This window comes from Pelodiscus sinensis, chromosome 6, assembly GCF_052426305.1.
Source record: "Pelodiscus sinensis isolate ZL-2025 chromosome 6, ASM5242630v1, whole genome shotgun sequence".
NCBI classification, from domain to species: Eukaryota; Metazoa; Chordata; order Testudines; family Trionychidae; genus Pelodiscus; species Pelodiscus sinensis.
The window spans coordinates 83,623,977-83,639,821 of record NC_143057.1 but is presented as its reverse complement, the minus strand read 5'-3'; the positions used below and the strand labels follow the sequence as shown (position 1 = coordinate 83,639,821).

Genomic DNA, 15,845 nt, shown 5'->3' with positions numbered 1-15,845 from the left:
ATCTGGGACTCTTTCTATTGCCCCAATGGCGAGTAGACGAATTGCTTCCTGCCTCAGCAGAGGTTCATGAGATGGGTCCCTGAACAGGGATTGGAAGGGGGGGGGGGGGGAAGGAGGAGGTAGCGATGTGAAGGAGATGGTGTAACCTAGCTCGATGGTTTGAAAAACCCATCTGTCGGTGGTAATATGGGCCCAACGTTGGAGAAAGGGCCTTAAACGATGGTGGAATAAAGTGTCCGCGGCACAGGTGAGGTCCTTGAGCAGTATGGGTCTCAATCCCTCGACTGAAGCTGGCCAGATGCTTTCGGTAGGGGTCATCTCCTCTGTTGGCACTGTTTGTTCTGTTGCTGGTCCTGGTGTCTATATGAAGGCATTTGTTGGGGGAATGGTCTTTGCCTTTCATATGGGGTATACCTCTTCCACTGGCACGGCGGTGTGTACATCCCCAGGGTCTTAAATGAGGTTCTGGAGTCCTTTCCAGAGTGGAGAATTTGATCTGTTTTCTTGGAAAAAGAGACTGCCTGTCAAATGGGAGATCCTCAGCTTTTGACAGGAAGTCTTTGGGGACAGATGCCTGTTGCAGCCACGACCCTCTGTGCATAACAACAGAGGTGGCTGTGGTGCACGCTGCAGTGTCCGCTGTATCCAGGGCTATGTGCAGAGCCGTTCTAGAGGCTGCATAGCCCTCCTGGACGACTGCCTTTAGAACACCCCTCTTGGTATCGGGTAAGTGTTCCAGAAGTGGGATGAGCTTCGCATAACTGTCGAAGTTATAGTTGGCAAGTAGTGCTGCGTAATTAGCCATACGCAAGATCAACATCACCAAAGAATATATCTTTCGGCCGAACAAGTCTAAGCGCTTGTTGTCCCTATCTGCAGCACTGGATTTGTGCTGAGGAGCCTTTGCCTTCTGTTGAACTGCATCAACCACCAGTGAATTTGGTTGCGGATGAGTTAAAAAAAAAAAAACCACACTCCATCCCCTTCAATGGGACAAAGTACTTCTTGTCTGTCTTTGTTGGTAGCCGGAGTCGAGGCTGGTACTTGCCATATATGATCCGCTATTTCTAGGATGGCGTCATCTAGCGGTAATGAAATTTTGGCTTGAGGTTTCGTAGCAAGTGATGTTGCTTTTGCTGTACTTCGCTGAGCTGTGCACACTGATTGTCAGCCACCCTCTTAAAGATGTAGGTCATCTGAGGGGGAAGCGTCACCCTGGAAGACCACATCATCTGGATATGTTGATTGGTCAGTGGGTGACTGACCCTGCAGACTTTCCTGTTCAAGAGGCGGTTGCTGCTGCTGTTGGATGTGCGACATGGCTGGGCCGCGGAATACCAGATGAAGTTGGTGGCCTTGTTGAAGATGGTACAAACGATCTTCGGCAGGCAAGGAACGAGAGCAGTGTGGTGATGGTGACAATGTGTCCCGGCAAGGTATGATCTAGGAGATCTCGACCTGCCTCTGGAATGCATAGAAGGAGCCAGTGAGCGTCAGTATTCGTAGCGGTAGTGAGATGGAGGTTGTGGAGAACGATAAGTTCTACGTGAGTGCCTAGGTGAATGCCTTGAATGGGGCAGAGAAGGCAAGGGTGGCTGTGGCAAAAAGCGCCTGTGGTCCAGGCTGGGAGAAAGAGTAGGCAGTTTACGTGCTTTTTGATGGCTGGTTGTATGCGTCGGGAATTGCTCCAGTGAGGATGAGGCCGGAGTGGCGATTCTCGTAGTGGCAGGGTGTCGTACTTCATACGTGGTTGGTTCCCCTGCTGACATCTCGCCCAACGGCGCCAGGTGCACACTCGGTGCGAATGGCGTCGGTGCGGAAATGATAGATGGTGCCGTCCATGCGGTGGTTATGGAAGAGGCAGCCAACACCAGAGAGCGCCTTGCCACCATAGGTGGAGTCGGTGCTGAACAGGGCACCGGCCGTACAGTTGGGATGGTAGAACCCAATATCGAGGGGTTTGGTGCCGACGTGCTTTGGCCCTGTTTACGCTTCTCGGGGCTGCATATAGCGGACGTGCCCAAAGTGCCTGGTTTGCCCCCGATGCTGACACGCGAAGGGGGTAAAGACCGGGAAGCGGATGGTCTTTACTTCATCTTCTTAAAAGACGTTGGGTGCTCAGTTGGGGGCCCCGAGTGTCACTACTGTGTGTTTGCAATGCTCTGTCAAAGAGGAGCATTTTTAGATGCTCCTGTCCCTCCTGGCTTGCACAGTCTCTCCCGGCTCGTGCTGTAAGTTTGAAGCAGTGGGGACATTTTTATGGTATATAGCCTTCTCTGAGGCACCTTATGCAGAGAGTGTGCCCGTTGGAATCGGGCATTGCCTCCCGGCATACACCTCACTTTTTAAAGCCGGGTGATTCAGGCATGGTTGTTCTCATCGTCCGAGACGACTATACTAACTATACTATTTACAATAAAAAGATTTTTTTTAAAATAAGATCTAACTATAACTGTGAAACAAAGACTATGAGTAATTACTAACTAACAACTAACTACTGAATAACTATTTCTCTCTCTCAATCTAGACAGGAATCTGAAGAGAGAGTGTTCACTCCGTCCGCAGCCAAGGATGGTCAGGAGGAACTGGCGAGAGCCGGACTAGGCGTGCACAAACGGCACGAAAAGGCACAAGATGCGCTTCACGCATGTGCGGTCCGGTGGACTACGGCTGAAAAGATCTCCAATCTGTGGTGCCAGGACAAGCCTGACACCTACAGTGGAGCACCCATGGGACACTGCTCGAAGTAGAAGCTCAGTTACCCAAACGATTGCATGTGGCTCCAAGGCCTGGCTCCTGGGAAGCCAGCTGCCGCCCCGTCGTGCTGCTTATGTATCAGGGCAGCAGCTGACTCCCTAGCAGCAGACAGGAGCTGGATTAAAAGCGAGCTCCGAGCATGCACCAACTCCCAGGGAACTGGCTATTACCCCACACCTAAATGCTGAAATTTTGAAGGATTACATGGTTAGCCAATACACACATTTTAAACATCCCTATTTTGAATGTGGAGCCTTCTCTATGCTCTATGGTCCGTTTTCCTCCATGTCAGGTTGAAAATTCCACAGGTTGGTGGCAAAAGAACAGATGATAGAGGACTTAATTTCTCAGTTGCTGGAAATTTGTCTAGACAGTACTGGTCCTTGCTCAGAAGAACTACTGTAGATGTGGAAAAGCCACCTTGACAATAAGGTGTACCTGATAGGGACTTGTGTTCATGTGGGTAAACTGACAACAGCATCACCTGATAAAAGGGACTGAAGATTTTAAAAGGGCAGAAGCAGGTCTGCTTGGAGACATTGTACGTGAGGGACAGACTACACACCAAACAGCTTGCATGAAGCAGGGAACACCCTGCTTACCTGAATTTCTGGACATTAATGGTGTGTCCATTACCACCAAGAAAAAAAAAATATCTAAAAATAGTCAGGCACATTGCCTTTTCAAATGTTTATGGTTTTGCATGCTCTATACCATCTTACGTGTCACATGATTAGGTATACAAAAAGCAAAAGCTGTTAGATTGTAAAAAGTTTGTGCATTGGCTGCTTCAACTATGCTCGGAGAGAGTGACTGTACATTAGAAACTTCATATCTTTTGGGTGTAATTCTAAGAGGCATGTGTTTAAGTATCTGTAGTATCTCAAGGGTCAGTGATGGTACTGGAGACCTCCAGCAGGAGGGCTGAAGAACCTTGTTTCAAAGAGGCAGTGAATAACTTGTGAAATATTTAAACAAAAACACAACCTACCTGGACTTTTAGTATGTCCAAGAGGGAATCAGGAGGTTCCACCACCGTAGCGTCTCTTGGTAAATTGGGGAGCATGTGGAACGTGAAGCTTCTTAAAAATGTCTATAGTCACAGGTGGCAACAGTGATGGCCCCAGTAAGGGAATACCCATCATTCACATGGAAAATGTCAATCCCCACATCAGTCACTATTGTAGGACCACGTAACAGTTGGGGGAATGTACTGCTGGGAAATTAGCTCACCTTGTACTCAAGTCAATGCTGAAAGCTCTGTTAACAGTGTTGGTGCTGATGAAGCATCCCATCAGCACCAGGGTTAGATGTATGGGGCTAGACATTCAATGAAAGAAGTAAAACAAATATTATGTGACACCACATTAACAACTGCAAATGACCCTGTATAAGATCACACTAGGGTCCCTGACATGTGGTGGGCTACTGTAAATCAAAATCCAATGTAACATTGGCATGGGGCCCTCAGTTACCATCCCAGGCTGCTCAAAAGGGAATTTCTGAGCCAGTCTCAGAACAATATAACCTCAGAGAAGGGGCAACTGCATGTAAGTTAAGAGATGTAAATATTGATCAAAACAGTTAACCGGTTAAATAATTAAAATTATATTTAACCACTTAACTGTTGGTGGCCCAGCACTGAGCAGCCAGGGCAGGGGTCTCACTAGGATTGTAGGAAGGCACAGCAGGTGCCACTGCAGCATGGATAGGGGCCACCTGCCCCTGCCAGGGCTACAGTGGCGCAGACAGAAAGGTCCCTAGGGATTCTCAAGTACAATCACCTCTTAAGAAACTAGCATCAACTGATTGTACTCTAAGAGCTACAGTGCCAGGAGATGGCATTGTTCCAGCCTGGTTAGTACTGAAGAACTCAGCACCAAAGAACCCAATCAACAGCAGGAACATCTCTTTTTCTTTGGTACCACCTTCATGGTACAATTTTCTTTGCTCCTCTCTTTTAGAAAGAAGGTGTTCCAGAGATTGTTGTGGATGCTAGAAGAACAGAGGCTAACTCTGAAAGTAAGCTCAAAAGAAGCCTCAACAATAAGTTCCTGGTCACTCAGTGACAACGTAGCAGCCCAAGAGACTATGATGGCTTAGCAATGGACTCCTAAGGTTTGGCTACTGTCAAATGTCCCCAGCAGGTACCAGACCAGTTTCATGAGTGGCAAGAATCTGTAGGACTCAGCAGTTGAGGTCATGATGGACAGTGGTGCTGAAGAGGGCACTGAAGATTACCTGTCATGAACCATTTGCACCTCAGTATTCAAGAGTGTCATTCTAACCTAAACAAAGAACTTGACAGCTGGCACTCATCTTCAGAGCTCTCATGTGCCCAATAATCTTTGCAAGAATCCTTCAATGCACAGAAGAACATACATTATAAATCCAGAAGAATTTCCAAACTCCTTGCCACCTACTATACTTTACTGCCTGGCCAGCTCGTGCTGTCTCATGGTCACACACAAAAATCAGGTTGTTATACTTCCATCAAGGTGAATGTTTACAAAATTACTGCAGTGGGATGCAGCCTTTCAGGCTCATCCTCTTAGCTTTCCTTCTAAGCTTCCCCACTTGCTTCCAGTTCCTTCTATTTTTATTGTCCCAACTACACTGTTAAATTAGTGATTACCACCCAGGTGCTCATAACCACCGAAGTGTTTAATTCTGCAGCAGTATCAGTGGGAGTGCTACATATAGTGCACTGTCCCACCCCATTATTACAGTTCTTTTGGGAGTCAAGCAAATCCACTTCAAAGAAACTACTGGATTCTCTTGTGCAATGTGAGTTACAGTAAGCCACACAAGAGCTGAAATGCATGCCTTAATCAGCTCCACTGATTATTCCTTTGAGGTTCATGAAAACCAGCAGAGAAGATCCTAGGCATTCATAAGCCCTGAGAGTAGAAGAACTGCAGAAACTTGCCTTTACCTTTTCGGAACAGAAATGTAAAAATAAAAGCAAAGCAATTCTACATAAAATGAAGGAAAGTAGAAGAGAGTCAGCAACAGTTATTCCTCTCCCCAAAAAGCCAGAGGAGGGAAAAAATCCATACAAAAATGGACTTAAGAGATATGTGCTGCGTATCTAATAAACCTTAGTAATCAGTCCATAGATTAGACATATGAATTTTCCCCTCACCCTCCAAATAAAGCCCACCAACTAGGACAGAAATAGTACTATTCCTAGAGCCCTGCAAATCCACATATATCTGCTTTATATATTTTGGTATAAAGCTCATTTTTGCAGATCTGAATGCAGATAGAAGTTTTATATCTAGAACCCTGCAAATTTGCAGATACCTGCAGATATCACAACCACATAAGTGAAGACAGATATCTGCAGCTCATTTTTGAAGATACAGATACGGATATAAATTTTGTATCCATGCAGGATTCTAGCTATTCCATTTTCAGAAACCCTCTCTGACAGGAAATTGTGATTAAAGTTGATCAAGCTGACTTTTTTTATTGACTGGAGTATAACAGAAATAGTAGTATTTAAAACATAAGTTACGCAAGCATTCTACAAAAAAAGCTAGACTAAAAAAAAATTCCTTCCACTTCATTTGTTCCACTTCATTGTAAGCATTTCAGTACATGAACAGTCACTTTTGTGAGTTTGTACAACAGTACAGTGGTGCTCTTTTCTTGATTTGTCCCTATTCTCTCAATACAATTTACTATAACAAAAAATGTGCAGACCCAGCTACAAGGTATCAGCTAATGTAAGTTGTTTTACTACTATAGTCAAGAAAAAGTTAAATAGAATATGGAAATTCATCTAGCTCATTCAAGTTTTAGAGGCAAAGATATGGGAGAGTTATTAAAGTAGTAACCAGTACAACCAACATCATGTTTCAGGTAATTCCACCACTCCCCCGATATGCAGCTGATAAGAGATATTTTAGAGTAGTATTTTTCATCTTCTCTGCAGCATGGGGTGCAGCGTGCCTCCTGGAATCTGGACATCCCTCACTTAATCAAAATCAAACCAAGCCCATTGCAAGGGACTTGAGCATTGGTGGTGCCCTGCTCACTCCAGTTTTACACCGGGGTACTCTTGACATGCACAGTGGACCTCCCTAGTGGTCCCTTCTGGCCTTGAACTATGAAACATGTCAAATGGCATAAGCTTGAATCTCAATTCAATTCAGCTTTAAATAAGAAGGGAACAAGTCACGAGTGTGCGCTCAGGAGTCTGATAATGAAAATATTGCATCAATATGTAAAGTTAAGCTGCAGTTCAGTATTCTCCGTGTGTGGTCAAAACACTGGTTTTGACAATATCAGTTTTCATACCACTTAAATTTAGCTCTGACCGATCATGCAGCTAACGTAAGTAAGTTACAGATTTAGAAGTAACTCAGATTCTCCTTATTTATACATGAGAGGTAAGATATGCAACAAGCAAGCTCGAACCACCACTACCAACAACAAAATTTGTCTGTGGAAACTCACCTACAGTTGCCCTAATTAAAGGGGAAGAGTCACCAATGTTGTTTAGACATTCACTCTTGATGAAGTCAGTTACTCCATTTGGAAAGTTGTGAAAATGCGCTTTCACATTATTCTTCAAGATAAGACCACTCAGGGACCGCGTGGGTTCATCTGCATCAATAAATAAAGTTACATTCAGATTTCACTAACTGAATTTATAGAATTATGTATTCCTTCAAAGGAAAGAAAGAATTGCATACAAAATGTTTTGTTCCACTAAATTTCAGTCTCTCCAGTTCTGCTTTTAAAGGTAATAGTTGCTATATTGGGTAATAAATATGCATGGGTGAAGTTAAGGTAACAACATTTAAACCTATGTTATTTGACACTCATGGGAAATGCCAGTTGCTAGTTATAAGAATCTGCTGGATACGCAAAGGAAGGGTTAGGCAGCTAGAGACAGGCTAAGGGGGAAGACGACCCCTGTTGATGACATCAGCCAGCAGTGCCAGAGGCAGGCTGAGGGGGAAGGAGGAGCCTGCTAATAATGTCAGCCAGCAGTGCTGCAATGCCTATTAACAGTTTTCCAGTTAACCAAGTGTCAGATAAAGCTTTCACTGTACTAGAAATAGTTACAGAATTAGAAATAAATACAATCTCAGGTCTACTGAAAATTATTAAATTAAGCAGTCTTGTGGTAGGGGTGCCCACTGCATGACATCTAGATTCAGTTTCTCTTCCTTGTCTTGCAAGCCAAGAAAGAGACTCGAAGTGATGTAAGTACAAGTGCAATCAAGTTCAGCGAGAAAGTGATACTCATCATACTACTGAACAAAATATTATACAAAACTTTCCAAATTTAACTATTCCAAATGGAGGAAACCATCCTGTGTATTCCAATATTCACACTAGGATTCATATTAGATAACATTTTAAATTAGAGAGAAAGAGAAAAAGAGAAAAAGAGAAAAAGAGAAAGAGAAAGCTATGAAGTAGTCTCTATCGCCCCATGAATCCACTTGGAGAAATACAGAATCAAAGCATATATCAGTTTTGTATTTTCTGGGTTTATCCATCTTTGAATTTAGTTTTCCCTTAAATTATACAAAACAGCTTCAATTTCAAATGTGTCAGGGCAAGAACCTGTCTATTCTTATTTACAAGTTTCTACAGAAATATTCAACCAACCACTCAATGCACAATAGGAATCGGATTTCATCAAGGAATAAATGTTTAACTTCACAGGTTAAAGCATACAGCAGTATAAACACAAAGAGCAATTAACAATAATCCTTCCAAATCACCTTTAAAAAAAATAGAACTTAAAGCCTCATCCAAAAGCAAAAGCCCCCCATCAATAGTTAAAATGTTCCTAAATATATCATTTTTAAATGAAAACTCAATACTATTTTAGCACTTTGAATATGCATGAAAGGCTAAAGTTCAAAGCATAATAAAACCATCTACCAAAGTGTACCCGTTCCACACAATTTCTAGACACTTGAAATTTGAAATACCAGAAGCTGAAAGTTATCACTTCCTAAACAAAGATCCACAAAAAGAAGAGCCCCAATTTTTCAAGGGTGGAACATGTTGACACACTTTTCATCAGATTTGGATTAACCAGACAGAGCAGCAGAAGTAAGCACATACACTGGTTTGTACAGCACCTGTACAGCAAGAGTGCTCTTTTCTGCTGGCATGGAATGGCTACAGATGAGACCTTACAGAGGCATAGCTGCAGCGGTACAGCTGTGTCCCTATGAAGTTTCTAGTGTTGATGTAGCCTAAGGATTCTGATAATGTCTTTCATGACTTCATAAACAAACTAAGGAATAAAGGAAACCCTTGCCATTTGTGGTTCCTAGCACCACTGTGAATAGCAAAATCCATAAATACTGAGTTCTCCACAGAGCATCAGGAGCCACAAATACCCCCTTCCCCAACTAGGATAGGAGAAACCCACAAATACGTGGAACCACAAATAGGCATTCTGCAAATCATGAGGGTCTTCTATGCACTCTAGTTAAAGCTACTACTGCGTCTAATTCTGGGGACCCAGTATAGAAAGGATGTGGATGCATAGGAGAAGATCCAGCAAAGGGAAACCAAAATGATTAGGGGGCTGGAGCATATGATCTACAACAGGGGTGGCCAACCTGTTCCAGATGAAGAGCCACAATAGCAGTGGAGACCATGTGAAGAGCTGAGGCAAAGTTGTTGAGGGGAGGAGGAGAAGGAAAAAAAAAAAAGCGCACGCCACACTGGGGGAACCCAGGGCACGGCTGCTTTTTTTTGGAAGGGGGAAGGGGGGTAACTTTTCCCCAGGTCTTCATGGCCCTGGCTTTTTTGGGGGTGGGAGGGCCTCAACAACTTTGCCTCAGCTCTTCACGCTGTCTCCACTGCTATTGTGGCTGACAACAACAACAACAACAACAAAAAAAAAAAAAAAAAAAGGACTAAGAAGGGGTGAGAGGTGCAAGCTCTGGGAGGGAATATGGGTGCAGGAGGAAGTAGAGAAGAGGATGCTGGCTTAGGGAGATGGCTCCAGGCTGGAGAGTGTTGGGGTCAGGTGGAAGGTTGGGGTGCTGAGAAAGCTGCAGGCTTGTGGCTATGAGGATGCAGGTGTTTGGGCTGGGGTGCATGAGGGGCTCAGGGCAGGGAGGTTGGGAGTATGAGGGGCTCAGGACACAGATTTGCAGCGTGTGGACACTGCAGGAGGTTTGTGGCAGAAGACTGGGGATGTGAGGTGCAGGAGTTTGGGGATGTAAGAGGCTCAGGACAAGGGGTTGCAGTGTTTGATAGGCTCAGGTTTGGAGACGGGGGGTGCAGGAGTGTTATGATGCTGTGGCCAGATGGGGGCTTGGCCTCAATTGGGGGCTTGTTGGCCAGGATTAATTTTTAAATAAAATATGTCAAATGCAAAATGTTTCGGTGTTGTCATTATTTATGAGAGCGGCAGGGAACCTGTTTTGAGTCAGGGGTCACTGACTCACAGAAAAGTCAGTCGGGGCCACACAAGTGAGATGCAAAAAAAACAACCGCTCCAAAACCCCTCAAGCTTCACTAATGTGGCCCCAACTGTGCTGGTGGGGGAAGGGGACAGGATTCTGGGACAGGGTGCTAGTGGGCAGGGGTCCGGCCAGGAGGAGGGGACAGACAGCTGGGGCCAGTAACTGGGGATCCCAGGTCTCAGGCAGCACGCTGGCTGCTCTTCCCATCCCCCAGGTACCCCTCTGCTCTAACCCTATTCCCCCCCCTTTCCCCAGAGCCAAGCACCCCCCTCCCAACCCAATCCCCCTCCCCTGAGCCAGGCACACCCCCTCCCCAACACAATCCCCCTCCCCTTCCTTAGAGCCAAGCACACACCCCACTAACCCAATCCCCCCCACCCAGAGCCAGGCACCGGCCCGTCTCTATACAAACCCCCTCCCACCCACTCTAACCTAATTCTCAGGTCCTGGAGGTGGAGCCGCCACTACAGTCACATGCATCTCCCTCCAGGAGCTGGGGTGTGTGCGCTGAGCAGCTGGCACACTGTGCATCCCCCGCCCAACCCCTCTCCCCCAGAGCCAGACACCTCCCCTCCCCACTGTAACCCAACCCCCCTCCCTCACTAATCTTATGCTCTGGTCCCGGAGCTGCCGCTGGTGCACCCAGAGCCGCTGCCTGCGCTCAGCAGCCGGCTGCTAGCACATGCAGTCTGGGACGCTGTGTGTGACCCGTCCAGCACCTGCAGGATATGACGTAGTGCGCTGGAGGCTGTGAGCAGAACGGCGCAGGCTGTGAGCACGCATGTGGCTCACAGCAGCCTGGCCATGAGAGCAGCTGAGCTGAGCGGTTCCAAGTTCTGTCAGGAGCCGCAATTTTTTACTTCGCGAGCCACATGCGGCTCATGAGCCGCAGGTTAGCCACCCTTGAATTACAAGGAGAGACTGGGGGATTTGGGCTTATTTAGTCTGAAGAAAAGAAGAGTGGGGGGAGCGGGAGGGATCTGATAACAGCCTTCAACTTCCTGAAGGGAGGTTGCAGAGAAGATGGAGCGAGGCAGATGGCAGAGGTCACAGATGGCAGAACAAGGAGCAATAATCTCAAGTTTCAGTTAAGGGAGGTCTAGTTAGGATATGAGGTAAAACTATTTCACAAGGAGACTGGTGAAGTACTGGAATGAGTTACCTAGGAAGGTGGTGGAAACTCCATTCCTAGAGATTTTTAAATCTTGGCTAAGATGATTTAGTTGGGGTTGGTCTTGCTTTGGGGAGGGTGCTTGACTCCACCTCCTGAGGTCTCTTCCAGCCTTAGGATTCTATGATTCTACTATGAAGTGGGTACAGAACTGATTGGAAAACTGTTCCCAAATTGTAGTTATAAATGGTTCACAATCAAGCAAGAAGGGCATATCACAGAGTTCTGCAGGAATCAGTTCTGAGTCCAGTTCTGCTCAGTATCTTCATCAGTGATTTAGATAATGGCATAAAGAATCACTTAAAGTGTTTGTGGACCATATCAAGTTGGGAGATGATGCAAATTGCTTTGGAGAACAGGATTAAAATTCAAAATGATCTGGACAAACTGGAGAAGTGGCCTGAATAGCATGGAATTCAATAAGAACAAATGCAAGGTACTCCATTTAGGAACGAGCCATCAACTGCACACATACAAAATGGGAAATGACTGTCTAGGAAGGAGTTCTGCAGCACTGGGGAGGTAATAATGGCTCACAAGGTAAATGAGTGAACACTGCAACACTATTGAAAAACAAGCACACACAGGGATGCAATAGCAGGAGTGTGGTAAGCAACACCTGAAGTAATTCTTCTGTTCTACTCCATGGTGATTAGGCCTCAACTGGAGTATTGTGTCCAGTTGTGGGTGCCACATTTCAGAAAAGATGTGGACAAACTGGAGAAAATTCAGAGAATAGCAGCAAAAGAGATTAAATGTCTAGGAAACTTGATCTAGAAGGAAACTAAAAAGATAGGTTTAGTGGGGAGATGAAAAGACAGAGGGGACATAATGGGTTTTCAATTACCTAAAAAGTTGTTACAAGGAGGAGGTAGAAAAATTGTTCCCTTTAGCATTGAGGATAGGACAAAAAGCAATGGGCTTAAATTTGCCACAAGGGCAGTTTAGGTTGGATATTTCAAAAATCTTCCTGCCAGGATGGCTAAGCAGTTGAATAAACTGCCAAGGGAGGTTGTGGTATCTCTATCATTGGAGATTTTAAAAAGCAGATTAAACAAACTGTCGTGGAGGGTCTAGCAAATGCTTAGTCTTGCTATAAATAGACTAGATGACCACTCGAGGTCCCTTCCAGTCCTACAATTCTATGTTTCAAAGTGTGGCAAGTGGCATCACATTTGGGCCAACATGTAGCCTACCATTGAGTCACATCTATTCGGTCATCTGTTCTGATATTAGCTGAAGCACAAATGCCTTCAGCAACTGGACTCTGTTTTCAGGCAGCCATGCCTGATCTCTAAATCAGAAGAATACCCCTATAAAATCTATCACGTGCAGTGGGATAAGTGTTGATTTCTCATAGTTCACTAGGAAGCATAGTTGACTGAAAAGGCATAAAAATACATTTCAGGCTCATTAGTGTCTCCTGATGAGCCAGAGGCAGAAGACAAGGTAGTCACATTTCTGGTGGGCTGCTACCACCGTAAGCCATTTTAAGATGACCTTTTTCATAGTGGTGAGTCTGCATGGTAAGTATGTTGTACTGGTGATTATCTGACCTAACTAGGATGTTAAATTCAGTTTAATCAGCTAATCAAATGGTCAATGCAATTTGCATTAACTATTCGACTAGTCAATAAGGGCACCTCCACCTTTGAAGTGTAGCAACAGTGTCACTGTTGCTTAACTTCAAAGACAAAAGCATTGCAGGAAGCACAGAATCAGTGGGGAACTCAAGCAGTCCCCAGCTGACCACAGGCTCCACATAGCACTGCCACTTTGAAACACCATGCTCAGCCTGGGGCCAGCTGCGGACTCCCTTATGTTTCAAAGCTGCAGCACTACGTGGAGCCAAGGGTCTGGCCCCAGGCTTCATGCAGCACTGCCACTTTGAAGTAACCCCTCCTTCCCCGCACCCTTGCTGCCTCTTTCTGATATAGGATACTAAACTCCAAGGGGCTCTGGGAGACAGACCCATAGTCTCCTATAGACAACCACCTAACCTCAAGATGATTCTTACCAACAACCACAGGACATACCACACTAATACCAACCCTGGTACCTTCCCTTGCAACAAACCCCGTTGCCAGCTTTGTCCACATATTCACTCTGCTGATACCATTATTGGACCTAACCAAGTGAGTTATAAGATCAAGAACACATATTCCTGCGCATCCAGAAATAGAATTTATGCTATCATGTGCCAAAAGTGTCCGCCTGCTATGTACATTGGACAAACGTCTCAGACACTTCGCCAAAGGATCAATGCCCACAAAACAGATATTAGACAGGATCACAAAGAAAAAAGTTTGCCATTTCAACCAGAAAGGACATTGTCTCAATGACTTAATTACCTGTATATCCTGCTTCAAAAGCCTTAAGACCGCACTTGAAAGAGAATCCTCTGAACTGTTATTCACGCTTAAATTCGACACTTTACACCTGAGTCTGAATAAAGAATCTAATTATCTTACCCATTACAAAGATAGCTTCCCCAATTATCACCTCTAATATCATTAGCTCACAGACATTTACCTACTCCCCCCCCCCAAATCCCTCTTCTGTTCTGAAATTTGATTTGTCCTTTTCATGTGTTCACTTTTTTTAATTGTATCCTTTGGTATATATGGTTGACAATTTTCTTCCACTATTTGATCTGAGGAAGTGGGTCTGGCCCACGAAAGCTTATCACCTAATAAACCATCTTGTTAGTCTTTCAAGTGCTACATAGTCCTGTATTTTGTTTCAGCTACACCAGACTAACACGGCTACATTTCTATCATTTGATTATTGGATAGTCAAATAGCTGTTCACATTCCTAGACCTAACCCCAAATCTTGTGGAAACACACACCCTGTTAGTTAAGAGCTATGCACCTGTCTTGTGCCAGAATAAATGAAGACAGAGATATGACATCCTTAATCCGAGGCTGCTTAATCTGCCTACTGTTTTGTAATACCTTTTGAACGCCTGTTGAGCAGATGGATTCTAATCCCATGAACTATTTAGGAACCATGCTTGGAGATAGAGGGCCCCAATTTCTGGTGAAGCTCATATCCCACATTCTGGGAGAGAAGAACAAACATCAGCCGAGGGATGTAAAAATATGGTTAAAAATGTAACCGTGTAATGGCTAAAAATCATAGCAGTTACAGTTGCACACACTGCGGGCTCTGCAGTATAAAGCTTAATTAAGCTTTATACTGCAGGACCCACAGTGAAGCCTCCTCCCTGGGAGTGGGGCCAGCAAGGGCTGCTGCTGGCTCTGCTCCCAGAGAGGAAGCTTCCCTGCAGCAGTAACCAGAAGACCCCAAGGGACTGAAGTAGCCCCTTTCCCAGGCTGGCAGGGATCTGCTCCAGCCCCTACCAGTTAATCAAACCCAATAAGACAAACATCCCGAAGTCAGGCACAGGTGAAACAGGTAAGAATAGCAAGCCTGCCTCAACCAAAGTGGTATGATGAAGATAACATGGCCTTGCCCTCCCTGATCTTGTCCAAGAGAAAGGCATCTCCCCAAAAGAGGCAATCAAGGCCGCCTCTTGGCATAAAGGGCACTTCCTGGTGCTCGATATGGTGAATAGGTCCACTTCCGTAAGTCTTCACCTCTGGAATATCCTATGAAGGATCTCAGTGTCCAATTCCCTTTCATAGTTCTGGGAGCCACAGATGAGCACATCTGCTCTGACAGTCTGGACTCCTAGAAGATAAATAGCTGAGATCTGAATCCAGTTTCATACAACTTTATAATGTCCTTGATCAGGCACAGGGTGAGGAAATCCTGCATGTTTTGTAGCAAGAAACAGAATGCAGTAAGCCACATTGTCCATCACGATTCTGAATTTGCTCTTGATGGGGAATCTGAATTCAAAGTGTGAATTCCCTATCACTCTGAGCTCCAAGTTGATAAAGAAAATGTTTTTCTGAGGTGACCATCTGCCCCAAGTTATTAGTTAGTTGAAATGTGCTCCCCAGTTATGGTTGAAACTGGGCAGGTGAAAGGGGTGTTCAAACAGACATTGCATCTTTCCACCAATCTAGGTTGTTTGAGAGAAACTGTAATCTGTTTTGTTCAAGCTGTCTTTTGTTGGGAAACAAGTCCTTTTGAAGCAGCCTTGAAAGTAGCAGGAGTGCAATCTTGCATGATAAAAGTGCTAGTAGCAGTACGACCCAGGAGCTGCAAAACAGTTCCTTTCTGTAGTACAGGGGCTTCCCTGAATTGTTCCAAACAGATTCAAAATGATGCATCTGAGCATAAGGCAGGAAGGCCCTGGCTGCTAACTAGGGTTGTGAAAGTGTGAACATGTACACGGTTACTCTCACCCCCTTCCACACAGCTGCCTCTGCATCAGAGGCAGCAGTGAGGGATGCAGGGGTGCATTTGGGGAGTGAGCTTTTAAGACACCTCCCTATGCTTACTGGCTCCTGCAGAACCACCCCTCCTCCCCCTCACATGTAAACCTAA

At 45.1% G+C, this 15,845-nt stretch overlaps 1 protein-coding gene across 3 annotated transcripts in view; it reads right to left on the bottom strand.

Annotated features, from left to right (window-relative positions):
- TNPO1 (transportin 1) overlaps window positions 1–15,845 on the bottom strand; it is a 197,764-nt gene that overhangs the window by 102,597 nt on the left and 79,322 nt on the right. For all 3 annotated transcript variants that reach the window (XM_006124293.5, XM_025185277.3, XM_006124294.5), the window contains exon 4: window positions 7,222–7,371. In XM_006124293.5, coding sequence (XP_006124355.1) covers window positions 7,222–7,371 — 150 coding nt within the window. The remainder of the gene's footprint in view (window positions 1–7,221; window positions 7,372–15,845) is intronic.